General features: G+C 45.1%; 1 protein-coding gene across 1 annotated transcript in view; it reads right to left on the bottom strand.

Annotated features, from left to right (window-relative positions):
• The window catches only part of LOC145357455 (multidrug and toxin extrusion protein 1-like), a 40,238-nt gene that overhangs the window by 2,290 nt on the left and 17,878 nt on the right, over positions 1-20,070 (bottom strand). Inside the window, exons 9-16 of the mRNA XM_080210807.1 lie at positions 17,193-17,306; positions 15,835-15,902; positions 7,096-7,204; positions 5,329-5,404; positions 5,161-5,230; positions 3,674-3,806; positions 2,506-2,600; positions 208-289 (exon numbers count right to left, since the gene is read on the bottom strand). Coding sequence (XP_080066933.1) covers positions 208-289; positions 2,506-2,600; positions 3,674-3,806; positions 5,161-5,230; positions 5,329-5,404; positions 7,096-7,204; positions 15,835-15,902; positions 17,193-17,306 — 747 coding nt within the window. The remainder of the gene's footprint in view (positions 1-207; positions 290-2,505; positions 2,601-3,673; positions 3,807-5,160; positions 5,231-5,328; positions 5,405-7,095; positions 7,205-15,834; positions 15,903-17,192; positions 17,307-20,070) is intronic.

The following is a 20,070-nucleotide window of genomic DNA, read 5'->3' on the forward strand; positions in this document are numbered from 1 at the left end:
TCTCTGATAAGGGTTGGGCTCTCAATGAAGGCAGTAAATCAGACTGAGTGGTTTCATCAGAGCAGAGTTTCTGACTGATTTTGACAGTGGGATTTTCGTTCAGCACTGTTTGTGTTAATCAATTCATTAAATTATAACGGATTCATTTGATAAAAATTCATCAAAGAATTTCTCACTCAAATTTTACTTTTTAGCTTTTTTTTTTACCTGCGGCGTTATTTTTGCTTTGACCACCAGAGGCGCTGTTTGTGGTGTCCATGTCTCTGATCATTCCAGCATTAACCTGGGCCTTCAAACAAAGGACAACATCATCATGAAAGGTGATAAGCGCGCAACAGAGAGAGCCACTCCCTGTACTCCCTGACCCAAAGAGTTTAAAATCTGTTAGAAATATGATGTATTTGTTAGCTTTACAGATTTAATTTCATGCTAATAGGGCACTTGGCTTTCTCTGGAGATCTGATATCTCAAGGCTTCCTTCCTGAGATAGCCCAGTGACACACCAGGCCCGATTTTGCCATCGCATCGCGCCCGTTCTCAGGCCTGAAAACTTGGTAAATTTGGGTATGAGGCGAGTAGCGCGATCCGAGTCTGCCTCTCCGCTGGCTCCCCCCCCTGTCACCAAGGCTTGAAAATGGCCACAATCGAGACGGTACCCGAAACAGGCGCGACGGCAATTTAACTGCATTTGCGTGTATTTAAATTGACTTAATGACCTGCAGGCCCGGCTTTACCACGGCGCTCGCCCGTCCAGAATGGGTGCTCTGGCTAGTGAGGAGGTAAGCGGTGAGCGTCCGACAGCTCTCTGCTTGAGATCGTTGGAGGGAGTGAGGTTGGGGGGGGAGGGCCGATGCTACTCTGCCTGAGATCCTCCCTGGCAGGGGGAAGGGGAGGGAGGGCCCCACGATGGGTCTGGGTGCCGCGGAAGGGGTGGGGGAATAAGAGAGTTGGGGGGGGGTGGGCAATGTCTGTGGGGGCCGAGACAGACGTGGCAGGGGAGAAGCATTCTATCACTTTTTTATTCTGCGCGTGCGCAGTTGGAGGCACCGATCGGTGCTGCAGGATTTCGGGAGTGTTAAGCCCCACCAAATTGCAGTGCAATTTGGACTTGCTGATACTTTTTCAGGCAGAGTGTGTGCGGGGATACCTGAGAACAGGTCTAAACATCGGATCTGAAACAATCCCAGTTTCAAGTCCGCCCAGTACTTAGAATGAAAATGGTAAAGTAGGACCCACCGTACAGAGTTCCGTGTCTAGTAGGAGGGAGGATCTTACTGGGAAATGACAGCTCAGAGCAGTCTGACGACCAACGTTACTGTTGGGTGAGAGAGGGAACTCACATCTCATCTGAGATGTGTTCAAAAGCAAGTCACGGGGGTAAATCAGGCAATCAAGTTTTGCTTTGACTTTAGTCAGGAATTATGAGGGTCAGACTCCCTCTTTAACAGGGGAATTATGGGTGCACGGTAGCACAGCGGTTAGCACTGCTGCCTCACAGCGCCAGGAACTCGGGTTCAGTTCCGGCCTTGGGTCACTGTCTGTGCGGAGTTTGCATGTTCTCCCTGTGTCTGTTTGGGTTTCCTCTGGGTGCTCCGGTTTACCCCCATATGCCAAAGATATGTGTAGGTTAGGTGGATTGGCCATGCGAAATTGCCCCCTAGTGTCCAAAGATTTGCAGGTTAGGTGGATTGGCCATGCGAAATTGCCCCCTAGTGTCCAAAGATTTGCAGGTTAGGTGGATTGGCCATGCGAAATTGCCCCCTAGTGTCCAAAGATTTGCAGGTTAGGTGGATTGGCCATGCGAAATTGCCCCCTAGTGTCCAAAGATTTGCAGGTTAGGTGGATTGGCCATGCAAAATTGCCCCTTAGTGTCTGAAGATGTACAGGTTAGGTGGATTGGCCATGCTAAATTGCCCCTTAGTGTCTGAAGATGTACAGGTTAGGTGGATTGGCCAAGCTAAATTGCCCCTTAGTGTCTGAAGATGTACAGGTTAGGTGGATTGGCCATGCTAAATTGCCCCTTAGTGTCTGAAGATGTACAGGTTAGGTGGATTGGCCATGCTAAATTGCCCCTTAGTGTGCAAAGCTGTGTAGGTTAGGTGGATTGGCCATGCTAAATTGCCCCTTAGTGTCAAAGCTGTGTAGGTTAGGTGGATTGGCCATGCTAAATTGCCCCTTAGTGTCCAAAGATGTGCAGGTTAGGTGGCTTGGCCATGCTAAATTGCTCCTTGATGTCCAAAGGTGTTTAGGTTAGGGGGATTAGTGGTATAAATACATGGAGTTACAGGGATAAAAGTCTGAGTAAGATGTTTTATTGGAGAGAGTCAGTGCAGCCTTGATGGGCCGAATGGCCTGCCTCTGCACTGTGGGGACTCTATGACATGAGTCCTGCAGAGTAATTGTGCAATGTGTTCACCCTGGTGGCTGGGTAGAGTGCCTGATACCGGGAGTCATGGGGATGTGACTAAAAATGGTGCACAAAAACCCTCTACTTGCTGCATTTACCCGATTGGCAGTTTTCTTCCAGTTGATTCGGCAAATCACTGTCAGAAAGATAATACACTGTACAAACGCACAAAGTAAAATTCCGGACCAGAGACCTGCAAAATAATAATGGCGCATCATTTATGGAAGAGTTAGAGAGTTTCCCTTCCCTTTCTATTCCTACAGCTAATTCTTCCATCTTTATCAAATGGCTAGTGTCAGTCTGCACAGCTCTACTTTCCCTCAATTAGCCCTGGGTTGGGTACGCATTGGTGGGGGGACCCCACTCCTTATCAATATCTTAACAATCCACAAAGCATACATGCATGAAAGTTGGGCGAGACCATTAGCTTAGCTGAGCTGAGATACTGTCCTCCTGTCAACATTCCAATGTCTATGGTTACAGATGGAAAAAGGCCTTGGGAGGAAGGTCTCCTATCTAATGATACTGCTCAAGTACTGATAGATACTGGCCCCAAAATTACACCGGGACATTTTTCTGACAGGACATAGCAAAGACTAGAGGGCACTGAGGAGAACAATTGGAGAGCAAAATGATCTCCAACCCAATTATTTCACCACAGCCAAGGACTGGCCTTAACCAATATTTTGGAAACCTGGATATCTCCAAACCTCAGCGCACGGGAGAAATCTGACACCAGCCAACGGGAGCCCTGATGACTTTTCCCCAGTCATTAGCAAAGTACTGAGATCAAACATTATTGTAACTTCTACGCATCACATAGTTTCTGGAACATTCACTTGAGTTCCTCTCCAGAAGAAGAACTTTCACCCACTGACCCGCAATGATTGTGAGATGGATTGATGTCCTTAGTACTTTGCGGAGTGGGTGAAGGACGATAATCATAGAATCCCTACAATACAGCAGAAGGCCATTTGGCCCATTGAGTCTGTATTGACCACATTTACCCTGCTAATCCCCCTGACACTAGGGTCAATTCAGCATGGCCAAACAACCTAACCCTTAGTGGGATTTAACCCTTATCTGGACCCTAGTCCATATCTTTGGACTGCGGAAGGAATGCTGAACACCCGGATTAAACCCACGTAGACAACGTGCAAACTCCACATAAACCCAGGTCCCTGGCACCGTGAGGCAGCAGTGCTAAATACTGTGCCACCGTAATTCCTGGTAAAGAACAGAGAGCATAACCATTTTAACTCCTACCAAATACGCCAAGTTTGGCAGCAAACATCAGTGAGATTCCAGTGGGAAACCCAACTAGGTAATATCCAACTAGGTTACCGATGGCTCCCAGTTTCTGCTTTCCAGCTCCCCTTAACACTCCACCACTTACACCCTGTAGAATAGACAAATAGAATGTATCACAGAGATTATAAAACAACTTGCTGTAGTTTCTGCAGGAAAGGAACAAAACTTAGTGGCTTAACCTGTCCTCAAGGACTGATAGATAACAATTTGAACACTGGGTCTTATGTAAGTCATGGGGGTAATTCCCCTTCTCACTGACAGTAAAGGTAACAAATGAAAATTATTTTCCAAATTAACCATCAAATACACAGAGATTGGATTATGCCCTCAAAAGACTGACAGAACAGGCTCAATGGGCCGAATGGCCGCCTCCTGTTCCTATATGACTGTTGACTTTGCGATCTCCATTGCAATGTGATAACAGCAATGTAGGGGGGAATTTTCCCATAGGGCAGGCAGGGCCAAGGCATGGTCCATTGACCTTGATGGGTGGCACAGTGGTTAGCACTGCTGCCTCACAGCGCCAGGGATCCGGGTTCGATTCCGGCCTCGGGTCACTGTCTGTGTGGAGATTGCACTTTCTCCCCATGTCTGCGTGGGTTTCCTCCGGGTGCTCCGGTTTCCTCCCACAGTTCAAAGATATGTGGGGTTAGGTTGATTGGCCGTGCTAAATTGACCCTAGTATGAGGGGGACTAATAGGGTAAATATGTGGGATTATGGGAATAAGGCCTGGGTAAGATTGTGGCCAGTGCAGACTTGATGGGCCAAATGGCCTCCTTCTGCAGGGATTCTATTCTATCCTATGACCTCAGACAGGATTTTCCAGTTTTGGGGCAAGCACTGCTGGAAAATCCTGCCCGAAATGTCACAGTTTCTCCGTGTGACTGTGTCCCACTGTCTCAGTTCCACGGTTCAAACTGTGTGTTTAGCTAGCCTGCCATTTTAGAAAAAATTGAATCAAATTAAAACCACAGAGCAGTTGGCCGAACGGCCTATTTCTGTGCTGTAAAAATTAGACGGTAGTCATGATGTGGGGATGCTGGCATTGGACTGGGGTAAAATGGAAAGAAATCCCACAACACCAGGTTAAAACCCAACAAGTTTATTTGTAGGAAAGCCGCAGACAGCTGACAAAGGGACAGCCTGTTCCGAAAGCTTGCGGCTTTTGCTACAAATAAACTTGTTGGATTTTAAGGTGGTGTTGTGGGATTTCTTCCTGTAAAAATTAGACGCAAGTATAGATTATGTGCATGGCAAAGTGGGAAATGGGAAAGATGACGCTGCGGAGTGCGTGACCCACAGAATCTCACTGGTTCGCGCTGCAGGATAGATTTTAAGATGGAATAAACTTTATAGAAAGGAATTAACGTCTAATAAATAGCAAATAACAGAAATGCGCTTTGTAAACCTGCGCCGGTATCACCGATACTGAAATACTCACCGCCGCAGCATCAAACAGATGAAACACAGCACATAATGGAATGACTTCTCCAACTAAAGATAGAATCTCTCTGGAAAATGAAAGGAGGCACATTAGGGAGCTTTCACAGTGACTCTGAGTGCATTTTGTGAACATGTGTTGGTGAGTTTTGTTCTGCGTGTTACTAACTTGTCACTGGTGAAGACAGAGCCCACCACATTCCTTATTGCTCCGATTATCGCTGCACTGAGTAAGGAAATGCAACCTGTGGAAACAGGAGGAAAGCATAAGGAATTCTCATCAGTGACCTCATTGAAATCCTAGGTAACCTTTTAAAGGAAAACTACCCTTAGCTGTTGCTTTTCCATCTCCAGTTTTCCACCAGCTTGCAGGCTGGAAAATCTCAGCAGGTCTGACAGCATCTGTATGGAAAGAAAAGAATTTCGATCCCAGATGACCCTTTGTCATCTGGACTCGATCGCCTCTCATTCCTCTGGACTCTAAGGAGTACAGACTGTGGACAGAAAAAGAATGGCGACAGCAATAATTTAACAATAATAATGGCAATAGTGGTCTTAAAATGGCTATTCTGGCTGAGAGCTAAGCATGCTGGGATTTTTGGTTGTAAATTTGCTCTGGTCTGGGAGCTGTGACCTGAAGTTTCCCAGATGAGGCAAGTTGTTTACATTAACCCAGACACTGCGTCTCAGATTTATATGGCTGCTGTGTATGGTACATGTCAAATTAACTAAGCATAATGGCATCGTTCAAAAGTAATTTCATTGGAGGTTCGAGCCAAGCAACCTGTTTCTGGTAACATAATTGGCTGGATGACAGAGAAACTTCCGGAAGCTAGTGGAGAATTGTGGACGAAGAGACGTGTGAGGCTTTTGTTTGCCAGCGATAACTCGAAGAGACCAACCATCATAAGAAGTCGTGTGCCCTGAAGGATGCTTCTGAGGAGGAGACGATAGATTCTACATCGAGGATACTTCTTGGCCAAAGTTTTCCTAAACTCAGTCGTATCTATTTTCAACATCTGCTTCCTTTCATTGAAAGATGGATGCTATTTTGCAAGTACCATGTCTAATGAATGGGATGCAGTTGAGGTCCTTTGTAGAATTAGTAAATTATTCTGTTAATTTTTTTTCTTAATTTAGCTGCGTTATTGAACCATTGCATAATTTATCATGTGTGAAACAGTCATGGAACTTGGTAACAGAATGTGAGAAAGCATACAAGGATGTCAAAGATGCTTGGCAGATGTCTGAAGTATTAGTTGATTTTACTCTGAAGCTACCATTACTGCATGCCTGTGACACTCCCCCTTATGGAGTAGGGGCAGTCGTTTCACACACTATGCCGTCGGGAGAAGAATGACCAATAGCTTTTACTTTACACACTCTGCCAAGTGCTGAATCTAACTTTGCTCAACTAGAAAGAGAAACATTGAGTATAATTTTTAGCAAATAAAAGCTTCATTTTTTAAATTTATTCATGGGACATGGGCGTCACTGGCTGTCCAGCATTTATTGCCCAGTCCTAGCTGCCCTTGGAGGGCAGTTGAGAGTCAACCACATTGCTGTGGCTGGAGTCACATGTAGGGCAGACCAGGTAAGGATGGCAGATTTCCTTCCCTAATAGACACTAGTGAAGCAGATGAATTTTTCTTGACAATTTTTCCAACCGTGGTCATCAGTAGATTTTTAATTCCAGAATTCTTTTATTGAATTCAAATACCATCATCTGCCGTGGTGGAGGGGGTGGATTCGAACCCGGGTCCCCAGAACATTAGCCGAGTTTCTGGATTAATAGTCCAATGATAATACCACTAGGCCATCGCCTCCCAATAAGGAGCCAAATCCTTCAGGAAGGTTTAACATTGGAGTGGTTGTGAGGGTCACATTGTTTACGTCGCCACAGTTACAGTCAATGAGATTAAACTATTAGACTCACCAATGCAGCACAGAGCAACCTTAGCAGAGTTTATGGCCTGTTCTGGATGTCTGGCTCCCAGAGCGTTACCCACATGAACAGTTGCAGCCACACTGTATCCTGTCGCAATCTTCAGGGAAAAGAACATAAATAGGTATGTGATGGTCGCTCTCTATTTTATCCACCTATTTAATCTGCTGCTCAAAGTAACTGCCCTATCCAATATACTAGTGGGTGAATGTATCAGCAAACAGATCAGGAAGGTCAGAGCATCAGTCTCTTCTTTGTGTTGAGTTACCTGATCTCAGTTGGGAAGCGATTGGTTTGACAATTAGCCTCATTCGTCACCACCCCCAACCCCACCCCCTTCATCACCCACCAGGTTCCTGGGAGACTTAAAATCAGAGTTCCTATAATTAATTGCAATCTGTTAACGAGATGTCCAAAGCACGGATGCCGAGTGTGTGGGGGGAATCTGTGTTGACTGTCTTCAAGTTACTTTCTCATGCTCAATATAATCCTCCCATGGCCTCATCTCTTCCTATCTTTACAACCTCCTTTACAACCTTATACTTATGATCCTCCAAGAGATCTGCGGTCCTCCAATTCTGGCCTCTTCTTCAAGCTTAATTTTCATTGCTCCAATATTGGCAGTCCCTTTTCTCAGCTGGTTAGTTTCTAAGCTCTGGGACAAGAGGGGGTGTTCCACAAGAATCCGTGTTGGGGGCCTCAATTATTCACATTATTTATTAATGACTTGGATAATGGCATAGAAAATCAAGTCTGCTGATGACACATAGTTAGGCGGCATTGTAGGCAATGTCCATCATGGCATAAAACTCCAAAGGGTTTTGATAGACTAGGTAAATGGGCAAATCCGTGGCGGATGATTTCAATGTAAGCAATGTGTTATGGTTCAGGTCAGAAACTCCAAAGTGTTTTATAGCACCTGCCCGTATTGTAAGTTTTACATCTTGAATTTGGCTCAGATAAGCATGAGATATTTCAATTCCGGTATGATTCAAATGTCCCAATAGGGAGCTTTTATCAAACAAAGTTTATTTAAGAATATAGTTAACGTATATTGGGGTGGCAGAGTAGCACAGTGGTTAGCACTGCTGCTTCACAGCACCCAGGACCTGGGTTTGATTCCTGGCTTAGGTCACTATCCATATGGAGGTTGCACGTTCTCCCCATGTCTGCGTGGGTTTCCTCCGGGTAGTTCAGTTTCCACCCACATTTTGAAAGACGTGGTTAGGTGCATTGACCCAAACAGGTGCCAGACTGTGGCAACTAAGATAATTTCATAGTAGCTTCATTGTAGTGTTAATATAAGCCTTACTTGTAAATAATGTATTGTAAGAAAATTAGCAATAACTTTTATCAATTACAAACAAGAAGCAAATTTTAATAATGTATAAGATATCTACAGTGTTCCTATCAAACCAATCCCATAGACAAAAAAACCTTTTCAAAGGTTTAACACAGCACAGACTAATGTGATACTGGAATTTGAGTCCTTTGATTAGAGAATTGAAAACTTTCAGTCCTGACTCACTCAGAACAGGTTGAAGTCAGAACAGCTTCCCAGAACACCAGGAACCTTAGGCAAACTACTGACAGCAGATTCTTTCCTTCAGGAAGGCAAAACCTTGCTTTAAGATCTCCAGCAGAATTTCCAAATAAAACAGGGTAACACTTCTGTCCGGCTCGCTATCCCTGTTTAATCCCAACAACAGCTCAGAACTGAAAATGAAACCTTAAACTCACTGGGGAAAAAAAAACCTGTCCAAAAAACACATGATCGTCCTCCGAACAATGCAAGATCACAAAACTAATCCCAGAGTAAACACAAACAAACCCATTTACGCCACTTAAGTGGCAATAACAGGACTCATCACAGTCAGCCCGGCAACATAATAATATTAGCTAAAGCAGTGAGCTATGAAACACTGACTGTGAGAGCTGCAGAGATCATGATTTTAAAAAAATCTCTTAAAGGTACACTAATGTCACACAAGTGTGAGGTTATCCATGTTGGACCAGAGAAGTGCAGATTAGAATACTTTCTGAAGTTTAATACAGTGGATGTCAAAAAGAATTGGGGTTCAGGTGCTTAGGTTTTAAAGTGCCACCCATGTTAGAACATAGAACATTACAGCACAGTACAGGCCCTTCGGCCCTCAATGTTGCGCCGACCAGTGGAACCAATCTAATGACCCTCTAACCTAAACTATTCCAATGTTATCCATATGCCTATCCACTGACCATTTGAATGCTCTTAAAGTTGGCGAGTCCACAACTGCTGCAGGCAGGGCATTCCACGCCCTTACTACCCTCTGAGTAAAGAACCTACCTCTGATATCTGTCCTATAATTACCACCCCTTAATTTACAGCTATGCTTCATGTTAGAAAATAATCAAGAAGACTAATGGAATGCTGGCCTTTATATCTAGACAACTGGAATACAAGTGCACAGATGTTACGTTGCAGCTATCCAAAACCTTAGATTGATTCCGTTTGGAGTCAGTGTGTGCAGATCTGGGCACCACATTTTATAGTGACCTTGGAAGCAGCACAGCGTAGGTTAACAAGAATGATACCTGGATTTCAGAGGGTTAATATGAAGAGAGGTTACACTAATTAGACCTGTTTTCTCTCGAACTTAGAAGATTAAGGGTTTGATCTGATCTTCAAGACATTAGCAGGAAAAGACCTAGTAGATAAAGATAAACTATTTCCACTGATTGAAGATTCTAGAACAGGGGGAATAGCCTAAAAATTAGGGCCAGGCCATTCAGGAGAGAAGCAATCCTACACATATGAAGGGTGATAGAGGTTTGAAACTTTTTCCCACAAGCGCAGTTGATGCTGGATCATCAGTTACTAACTTTAAATCTGAGATAGATCATTTTTTGTAAAGCGAAGGTATTAAGGATTAAAGGCAGGAGTTAGGCCACAGATCAGCCATGATCTCATTAAATGTTGGAACAGGCTCAGGGAACTAAATGGTCTACTCCTGTTCCAATGTTCCTAATTCACTGCCCTAAGCATCTCCACCTCTTTATCCTTCTCTCCTTTAAAACATTCCTGTAACAAGTCTCTGGAGACAGAAGCCCCTTCACCAAAATCCCTTTATTTACAAACTCTAACAGACGTTCACAGAATGTTCGCAGTCTACCTCAGAGGAACTGACACTCCAGGATAAGTACAAGGCAAAGACTCCCTGATTGGCCCCATCAATTGGATCCTTAATTAGGGACATCCTTTTGTAGATCCTTAGTCAGGGAACTCTTCTTCTGTAAACTCAACGGCTCAATTAATGTTTTGTGAGAAACGAGAATAATTCTGAAATCAGAGTCATTTGGAAATGTTTCTGCCCGATTTTGAACTGGGAACCTTCCATGTGTAAGGCCAACGTAACAACCATTACACTACAGAGGCACGGCTGATCCTTAGTCAGGAGTTCGTATTCCAATAGATCAACCTCAACGTCCTGATTGAAGTCATTCCAGTTCCTTTAAACTGGCTTTCTTTGTAGAAGGTTTTGGTCACCCGTCTTAATATTTCCTTCACAAATTTTATTTGTGAAGCCACTCGGTATGTTACACTATGATAAGGTTGCTATACAAATGCATTATTGTTGTTAAACAATGAAATGAGCTAAAAGAATGTTGGTGACAAAATGTGACTCAGATCCCAATGCACATCAGCACCTGGATCACCTGATGGAAACGTTCTCCGTTCGCCAGGAGTAATCCATAGGAGTGCATTCTCATTGCTGGTAAAGCCACCAGTACTTTCTGTTCCTGCTCCACAATTTGCCAGCTTGTGAGAAGTTCAGAGAGCGAAAACATCTTCATGATACAGCACTGCAGTTTGATGACGATACCAAAGTAAGAAACATGGCAAAGAAAGGCAGGACACAGGAGGTTCCAAGGGGATGTAAGCTGGTGGGCAGACAGGTGGCAAATGCAGTTTGAAACTTGTCAGGAGTACATTTTGGAAAATGGAACATCAATGTAAGAAAATACATACAATGTGGTTTGGTTTTTCACACAGTGGAGAAATAAAGAAATCTGAAATGAATTTGCACAGAGAGGGCCACAAAATGCCAAATATAGAATTCCTATAATGCAGAAGGAGGCCATTTGGCCCATCAAGTCTGCACTGACTCGCTGTCAGAGTATCTTATCCAGGTCCTATCATTGTATCTCCATATATTTACCTTGCTAATCTCCCTAACATACACATCTTGGGACACTAAGAGGCAATTTAGATGGCTAATTCATCTAATCTACACAGCTTGGGACACTTGGGGCAGTTTCCCATGGCCAATCCACCGAACCTGCGCATCTTTGGACTTCGGAGTTTTGTACGAAAGCAAGGAACTGGTGACCTATTTCTACAAACCATTGGTTAGATCATCACAATTGAAACATTGCACACAGTCTAGACATGTCATATTAGAGCTATCAAAAAGAACACAGAAGCAAAGATATTGCATTTATATAGCAAGGTGCTGCAGCTACAAATAACACCTGATAAATTGAGGCTTTTAGCCCTCCAACAACAAGGGTAAATGAGGTTTCAGAACAAGCATTCCAAAAATGTGCAAACGTTTAGAGAGGAAATGGAGGAAGTCACTTTGGTAACAAGGAGAGATAGCTTAGGATGCGCTGATCTGAAGAGGAGGTTCACGAGAGTGATCCCGGGAATGAAAGGCTTGATGTATGAGGAACGTTTGAGGACTCTGGTCTGTACTTGATGGAGTTTGGAAGGATAAGGGAGGGGCTCTCATTGAAACTTAGAGTATTGAAAGACCTAGTTAGAGTGGACATGGGGAAGGTGTTTCCATATGGAGGAGAGACTAGGATCTGAGGACACAGCCTCAGGGTAAAGGGACGACCCTTTAGAACAGAGATGAGGAGGAATTTCTTCAGCCAGGGGATGGTGAATCTATGGAATTCATTGTCACAGAAGGCTATGGAGACCAGGTCATTGACTGCATTTAAGATAGAGATAGATAGATTCTTAATTGCTAAGGGGATTGAAGGTTATGGGGAAAAGACGGGAGAATGGGGGTAAGAAACATATCAGCCATGATCAAATGGTAGAGCAGACGTGATGGGCCAAATGGCCTAATCCTGCTCCAATATCTTAAGGTTTAAAATTTGAAGAATAAAGGGGAAGAGTTGTAAGAAATATATTCACAGACAAGATTCTGTCAAAATCTCTACTTCCGAGTTTGACTTTAATACAAACACACATTAACACAAGATACTTAACCGACAGCTTGTCAGCAAGGGGACGGTGCTTGAGGCAAAGGGTCAAAACTCCACTCCACCGGACAAAGAAAATCATCATGATTCATACAATTCTACAGCTCACAGTCAGCTGGACACAATCCAACCAAAAGGGTTACAAATGACACACGTTACGCCTTGATCCAATCGAATGAAATATTGAAAATCCCAGGCCTGCGTGAACACGATACCTCGTGGGACACCAATATATCACCATCAAACCTTGTGAACTGTCCTTGAGTCTCTTACCTCAATCTTTCCCTTAGTCAAACATCTTTATCTAATGTCTCTCATTTTGATAGCAGCCTCACAAAGCACTTTGTTAAAACAGTCTCATGTGGCTAGTTTAATTGTTAAAGGGGGCCTACTAAAGCCATTAGTATTTTACAGCCTTGTTAGTGAAGTTAACTGAATCTCTAAGGAATGTGGTCAAACCAACTTGCCTTCAGGATATTCTCTGATTACACTCCATTTTTGATAAGTTTGTACATTGCCAACATAAATTGAACACATGTCTACATAAATGTCGACTAACTCATTACTGCATAGCAAATAATAATTGTTCCAAGTTATGAAAACACCTAATTACATCAACTGAAAACTTGCTCGCCATTGATTTAAAGTAAGTTCTACATCCAAGTTGATTAAACAAGGAAAGCCTAGCAGAGCCTGGCAATCTTATAATAGCCCTTTCTTTTCTATCACTCTACGCTTATTAGGACATTGTTTCAAGGGCTTGCTGAGGAACTGAGCATAACATGGCTTAAAAAGGAATTAAGTATTTGAAAGGGAAGATTATAAAATCCGTACCGGAAGAGCAGAATTTCCAGGGGGCACAGGTTTAAGGTGCGAGGGGCAAGTGTTAAAGGAGATGTACGAGGGCAAGTTTTTTACACAGAGGGCGGTGGGTGCCTGGAGCTCACTGCCGGGGGAGGTAGTGGAAGCGGATATGATGGTGACTTTGAAGAGGCAAATGTATGAATAGGATGGGAATAGAGGGATGTGGTCCCTGGAAGGTTTTAGTTCAGTCAGGCAGCATGCTCGGTACAGGTTTGGAGGGCCTGTTCCTGTGCTGTAATTTTTTTTTGTTCTTTATTCTATTCCGTTTGCACCTCCTGCATCGATGGAATATCCTTCACCTTTGATTACATTTTGCTAACTCTTCAAAAGTAAGTTTAACAAATAGATTAGTGAATCATAGAAACCCTACAGTGCAGAAAGAGGCCCTTTGGCCCATCGAGTCTGCACCGACTGCAATCCCACCCAGGCCCTACCCCCATATCTCTACATATTATACCCACTAATCCCTCTAACCTACGCATCTCAGGACATGAAGGGGCAATTTTAGCATGGCCAATCAACCTAACCCACACATCTTTGGACCGTGGGAGGAAACCGGACCAAACCCATGCAGACACGAGGAGAATGTGCAAACTCCACACAGACAGTGACCCGAGCCGGGAATTGAACCCAGGACCCTGGAGCTGTGAAGCAGCAGTGCTAACCACTGTGCTACCGTGCCGCCCCCATGGTGAGTCTGATGGTGGGATGGGATGTGTTGATGTTATCGTAGTTCCTGGCTTACAATTTCTGATTCAACTGAGGGTGAACTAAAACGGATCGGCTTACGTAGAATGGAACAGTCACTTCTTCTGAATGCTGTGGAAATAGGAGAATGTTTAGCCTTAATTTATTGCCAAGGTGTTAAGGGTAATGTCATTCTCTCACTGGTGAACCATGCCATTGACATATAATTACTGCACTTGCATAGGACCTTCATCCTTACCCTGTATGAACTCACGCCTTGTCACAATGGCTGTCTCAGCTCTACACCAGCAACCCCCATGATGATGGCATTGCTGCAACAGTCTCAGTACTCAATGCCGACAACTGCCAATCTCCAAACACAATTTTACAATTCGCCCACTTCATCCTGGACCATAACATCTTCACCTTCAACAAACAGTTCTTCATCCAGACACATGGAATAATCACGGGGACGAAATTCACACCTCAATACGGCAACATCTTCACGCACAAGCTTGAGCAAGACCTCGTCACCACTACAGGATCTTCAACCGACACTATACACCAGATAACCCGGTGACATGCTTTTCCTATTGGACTCATGGTGAAGAATCACTGAAATGACTACACGATAACATCAACGTGTTCCATCCCACCATCAGACTCACTGTGGACTATCTCCAGAATTCTTGGACACACGCATCTCCATCAAGGACGGTCACCTCAGCACCTCACTGTACCGCAAACCCATGGATAATCTCACGATGCTCCGCCTCTCCAGCTTCCACTCTAAACACATTAAAGAAGCCATCCCCTACGGACAAGCCCTCCGTATACACAGGAACTGCTCAGATGAGGAGGATCGCAACAGATGCTGAAAGACACCCTCATAACAACAGGATATGGCACTCGACTCATCAATCAGGAGTTGGAAGCACCACAGCAAATAACCAAACCAAACTCCTCAGAAGTCAAACACAGAACATGACGGACAGAGTACCCTTTGTCATCCAGTACTTCCCCGGAGTGGAGAAGCCATGACATCTTCTTCAGAGTCTTCAACATGTCATTGATGAAGATGAACATCTCTCCAGGGCCATCCCCACACCTCCACTTCTTGCCTTCAAACAACCGCACAACCTCAAACAGACCATTGTCCGCAGCAAACTACCCAGCCTTCAGGAGGACAGTGACCACGACACCACACAACCCTGCCACGGCAACCTCTGCAAGACATGTCGGATCATCGACATGGATGCCATCATCTCAAGTGAGTACACCATCCACCAGGTACATACTCATGTGTCTTGGCCAACATTTGTCTACCTGTAGAAAAGGATGTCCCGCAGCATGGTACATTGGGGAGACCATGCAGGTGGTATGATGATGGATGAATGAATACCGCTCGACAATCACCAGGCAAGAGTGTTCTCTTCCTGTTGGGGAACACTTAAGTGGTCATGGCATTCAGCCTCTGATTTTTGGATAAACGTTCTCCAAGGCGGCCTCCATGACACACGACAGTACAGAGTCGCTGAGCAGAAACTGATAACCAAGTTCCACATGCATGAGGACTGCCTCAACTGGGATCTTGGTTCATGTCACACTATCCGTAACCCCCGCGACTTGCCTGGGCTTGCAAAATCCTACTAACTGTCCCGGCTTGAGACAGTTCATACCTCTTTAACCTGTGATTATCCCTGTCTCCATTCACACTGTAGGTGCCTGTAAAGACTTGGTTACCTGTAAAGGCTTGCATTCCAAACATTCTTTGCATTCCGATCTGTAATTAATCTGTGCCGTTGTCTACATATGAAACCCACCTCTCCACTCACCTGATGAAGGAGCAGCGCTCCAAAAGCTCGTTCTACCAAATAAACCTGTTGGACTTTAACCTGGTGTTGTGAGACTTCTCACTGTGCTTACCCTGTATGGTATGGTTATAATCTGGAACACAATGGTCTGGGCTCCCAGTTGGACTTCACTAATTAACCCTGTGAACAGGAAGGGAGCACAGAGAAAATTAGTGCGAGCTGCAAATGCCGAAACTCTGAAATAGAAACAGAACACATCGGAAACACTCAGTGGTTTAGGCGGCAGAGAAGGGAGTTTCTGGATTAATAGTTTGGTGATAATACCTCTAGACCATCACCTCTCCGTGATGAGGTAGCGTGGGTTGGCTTGGATGTGGCATGAGAGGGGTGGGGAGGGCTGGAGGGCAGTAATTTGTTTCATTGGGGTTTTTTTTTCTGCAGCTAGGACAAAATGCTGGATACTGAATCTGGCTGTTGACCTGGTCCACCTCCGAACCTACCAGCCCCTCTGCTGCCTCTGAGGCAATGGGCGTCGTTCCAGTTAACAGCCACATTAAAATAAGGGAAATCTGGACTTGCCTATTAGACTCCTGTTGTTTTAAGGTCAATGGGACAAAACTCCATTTAGATTTAAGTGTACCTTGAACCATGTCCTGCATCTAATACTAAACTCTCCATGTGTGGTTTTATAGTTGCTGTTTAATCTACGGTTTTGTGATTGTGCTGATATCGCTGTCTTGTGGTATTACTCCTGATGTAATCTTGCCCTGATCTTCCAGTCAGTCATTGCATTGTCTGTCTGCGTAACTGTAGAGAGTGATTTGACTGAAGGGAAGGCAGTGGGAATGAAATCTGACTTGTGCTGAGAGGATAGGAGGCACAGTGACACAGTGATTGGCATTGCTGCCTCACAGCGCCAGGGACCCGGGTTCGATTCTGGCCTTGGGTCACTGTCTGTGCACATTCTCCCCGTGTCTGCGTGGGTTTCCTCTGGGTGCTCCAGTTCCCTCCCACAGTCCAAAGGTGCGCGGGTTAGATGCATTGCCCCTTAGTGTGTAGATTAGGAGGTTTAGAGAGGTAAATGTGTGGGGTTACAGGGATAGGATGGGGGATGAGCCTGAGTAAGAGAGTCGGTGCCGACTCGATGGGCCGAATGGCCTTCTTCTGCACTATCGGGATTCTATGATTGTATGAAGAGAATGAGAGGGAGTTGGCACCTTCTACACCCCTTGGGAAAGAGTGTGGACTGAATCTTAACTATTCCACAACCCCAATTGAGGTCACATTTCTCTCAGATGTCTTCATATTGTTGCTTTGTGGGAAACCTCGCTGCAATAAGGGAGAAAAGTGGCTTTGCGAGTCTCGTTCGAGCGTATCTATTTGCTTGCATTTCATTGACTGATTCCTCTTATCAATGACTTGGGAATGCTGGAATCTCTGTCTTTCTCAGCAGAGAGGAAGTTTATTTACCTGCGAGGAACGTTCCAATGTGAAATGTCCACCACTCGATACACAACATAAACATGCTAGGAATTGCCAGCCGGATAAAGTGGCCCCACTCCTGCAGGCACTCGGTGGACCATCCTACACAAAGAAAACCAGTGGAGTTACTAACACAGTGTAAAATACATCGAGAGAAAATCATTCCCAACATCCAGGTCAGCTCAGATTTCAAATTGATCCTGGGTTTTGCTGTGAAGGATGGAGCAGGGGGTTCCGATTAACATATCACTGAATTTGCATATCGTTAAATACATCCTGCCCACAGGAAGTGATGTGTGGCAACATGTAACAGAGCAGTTGGATGGATACTCTGATAGCCTGCGTACACAGAGCTCTCCTGCTACTCTGAATGTAGGATGGGGGATGAGCCTGAGTAAGAGAGTCAGTGCCGACTCGATGGGCCGAATGGCCTTCTTCTGCACTATTGGGATTCTATGACTGGATGAAGAGAGTAAAAAGTCTGACAACACCAGGTTTTAGTCCAACCTATTTATTTGATAATATACTCACAAGCTTTCGGGGTTAGTCCCTTCGTCAGGTGAATGGAGAGTTCTGGCCTCAGACAGAGCATATAAAGCATAGACAGTTTAGAGATTACTGATTAGAATGCGAATCCTTACACCTAACCTACTGTTCAAGACCTGAAGTGGCTGATAATGTGAGTGGAAAGAGCACTGATCACAGTTTAAAGAGATGTGTATTGTCTCCAGACAGTACAGTAAGTGAGGTTTTGCAAACCCAGGCAAGTCACGGGGGTTACAGATAGTGCGACATGAACCCAAGATCCCTGTTGAGACCGTCCTCATGTGTGCGGAACTTGGCTATCAGTCTCTGTTCAGCGACTCAGCGCTGTCGTGTGTCGTGAAAGCCGCCTTGGAGAATGCTTACCCGAAGGTCAGAGGCTGAATGCCCGTGACCACTGAAGTGTTCGCCAACAGGAAGGGAACAGTCTTGCCTGGTGACTGTCGAGCGATGTTCATTCATCTGTTGTCGTAGCGTCTGCATGGTCTCCCCAATGTACCATGCTTCGGGACATCCTTTCTTGCAACGTATCAGGTAGACAATGTTGGCCGAGTTGCAAGAGTATTTACCATGTACCTGGTGGACGGTATTCTCACGTGTGATGATGGTATCCATGTCGATGATCCGGCATGTCTTGCAGAGGTTGCTGTGGCAGGGTTGTGTGGTATTGTGGTCACTGTTCTCCTGAAGGCTGGGTAGTTTGCTGCGAACAATGGTCTGTTTGAGGTTGTGTGGTTGTCTGAAAGCAAGAAGTGGGGGTGTGGGGATAGCCCTGGCGAGATGTTCGTCTTCATCAATGACATGTTGAAGACTCCGGAGAAGATGTCGTAGCTTCTCCGCTCCGGGGAAGTACTGGACGACGAAGGGTACTCTGTCCACTGTGTCCTGTGTTTGCCTTCTGAGGAGATCGGTGCGGTTTTTCGCTGTGGCGCATCGGAACTGTCGATCTATGAGTCGAGCACCATATCCTGTTCTTATGAGGGCATCTTTCAGGGTCTGGAGGTGTCTGTCACGATCCTCCTCATCTGAGCAAATCCTGTGTATACGGAGGGCTTGTCCATAGGGAATGGCTTCTTTAACATGTTTAGGGTGGAAACTGGAGAAGTGGAGCATTGTGAGATTGTCTGTGGGCTTGCGGTACAGTGAGGTGTTGAGGTGACCGTCCTTAATGGAGATGCATGTGTCCAAGAATGCAACTGATTCTGGGGAGTAGTCCATGGTGAGTCTGATGGTGGGGTGGAATTTGTTGATATCATCATATAGTTGTTTCAGTGATTGTTCACCATGAGGCCAAAGGAAGAAAATGTCATCGATGTATCTAGTGTACAGCATCGGTTGAAGATTCTGTGCAGTGAAGAAGTCTTGTTCGAACCTGTGCATGAAGATGTTGGCATATTGAGGTGCAAATTTGGTCCCCATGGCTGTTCCATGTGTCTGGATGAAAAACTGGTTGTTGAAGGTGAAGACATTGTGGTCCAGGATAAAGCGGATGAGTTGTAAAATTGCATCTGGAAACTGGCAGTTGTCAGCACAACGCAACGCCATCCACGCTCTCAAGACAAACCGCAACATTGTCATCAAACCAGCAGACAAAGGAGGGGCCATCGTCATACTGAACAGAACGGATTACTGTAAAGAAGTGTACCGACAACTAAACAATGAGGAACACTACAGACAATTACCCACAGATCCGACCAAAGAACACACTCGTCAACTCAACAATCTGATCAAGACCTTTGATCCGGACCTTCAGAGCACCCTCCGTGCTCTCATTCCACGTACTCCCCGCATTGGAGATCTCTACTGCCTCCCAAAGATACACAAGGCAAACACACCTGGCCGTCCCATCGTATCGGGCAGTGGAACTCTGTGTGAGAACCTCTCCGGCTACGTCGAGGGCATCCTGAAACCCATTGTACAAAGAACCCCCAGCTTTTGTCACGACACTACGGACTTCCTACTGAAACTCAGCACACACGGAGCAGTTGAACCAGGGACACTCCTCGTCACAATGGATGTCTCAGCGCTCTACACCAACATCCCCCACAACGATGGCATTGCTGCGACTGCCTCAGTACTCAATGCTGACAACTGCCAGTTTCCAGATGCAATTTTACAACTCATCCGCTTTATCCTGGACCACAATGTCTTCACCTTCAACAACCAGTTTTTCATCCAGACACATGGAACAGCCATGGGGACCAAATTTGCACCTCAATATGCCAACATCTTCATGCACAGGTTCGAACAAGACTTCTTCACTGCACAGAATCTTCAACCGATGCTGTACACTAGATACATCGATGACATTTTCTTCCTTTGG

Source organism: Carcharhinus amblyrhynchos, chromosome 23, assembly GCF_965287045.1.
Source record: "Carcharhinus amblyrhynchos chromosome 23, sCarAmb.v2.hapA, whole genome shotgun sequence".
Classification (NCBI taxonomy): Eukaryota; Metazoa; Chordata; class Chondrichthyes; order Carcharhiniformes; family Carcharhinidae; genus Carcharhinus; species Carcharhinus amblyrhynchos.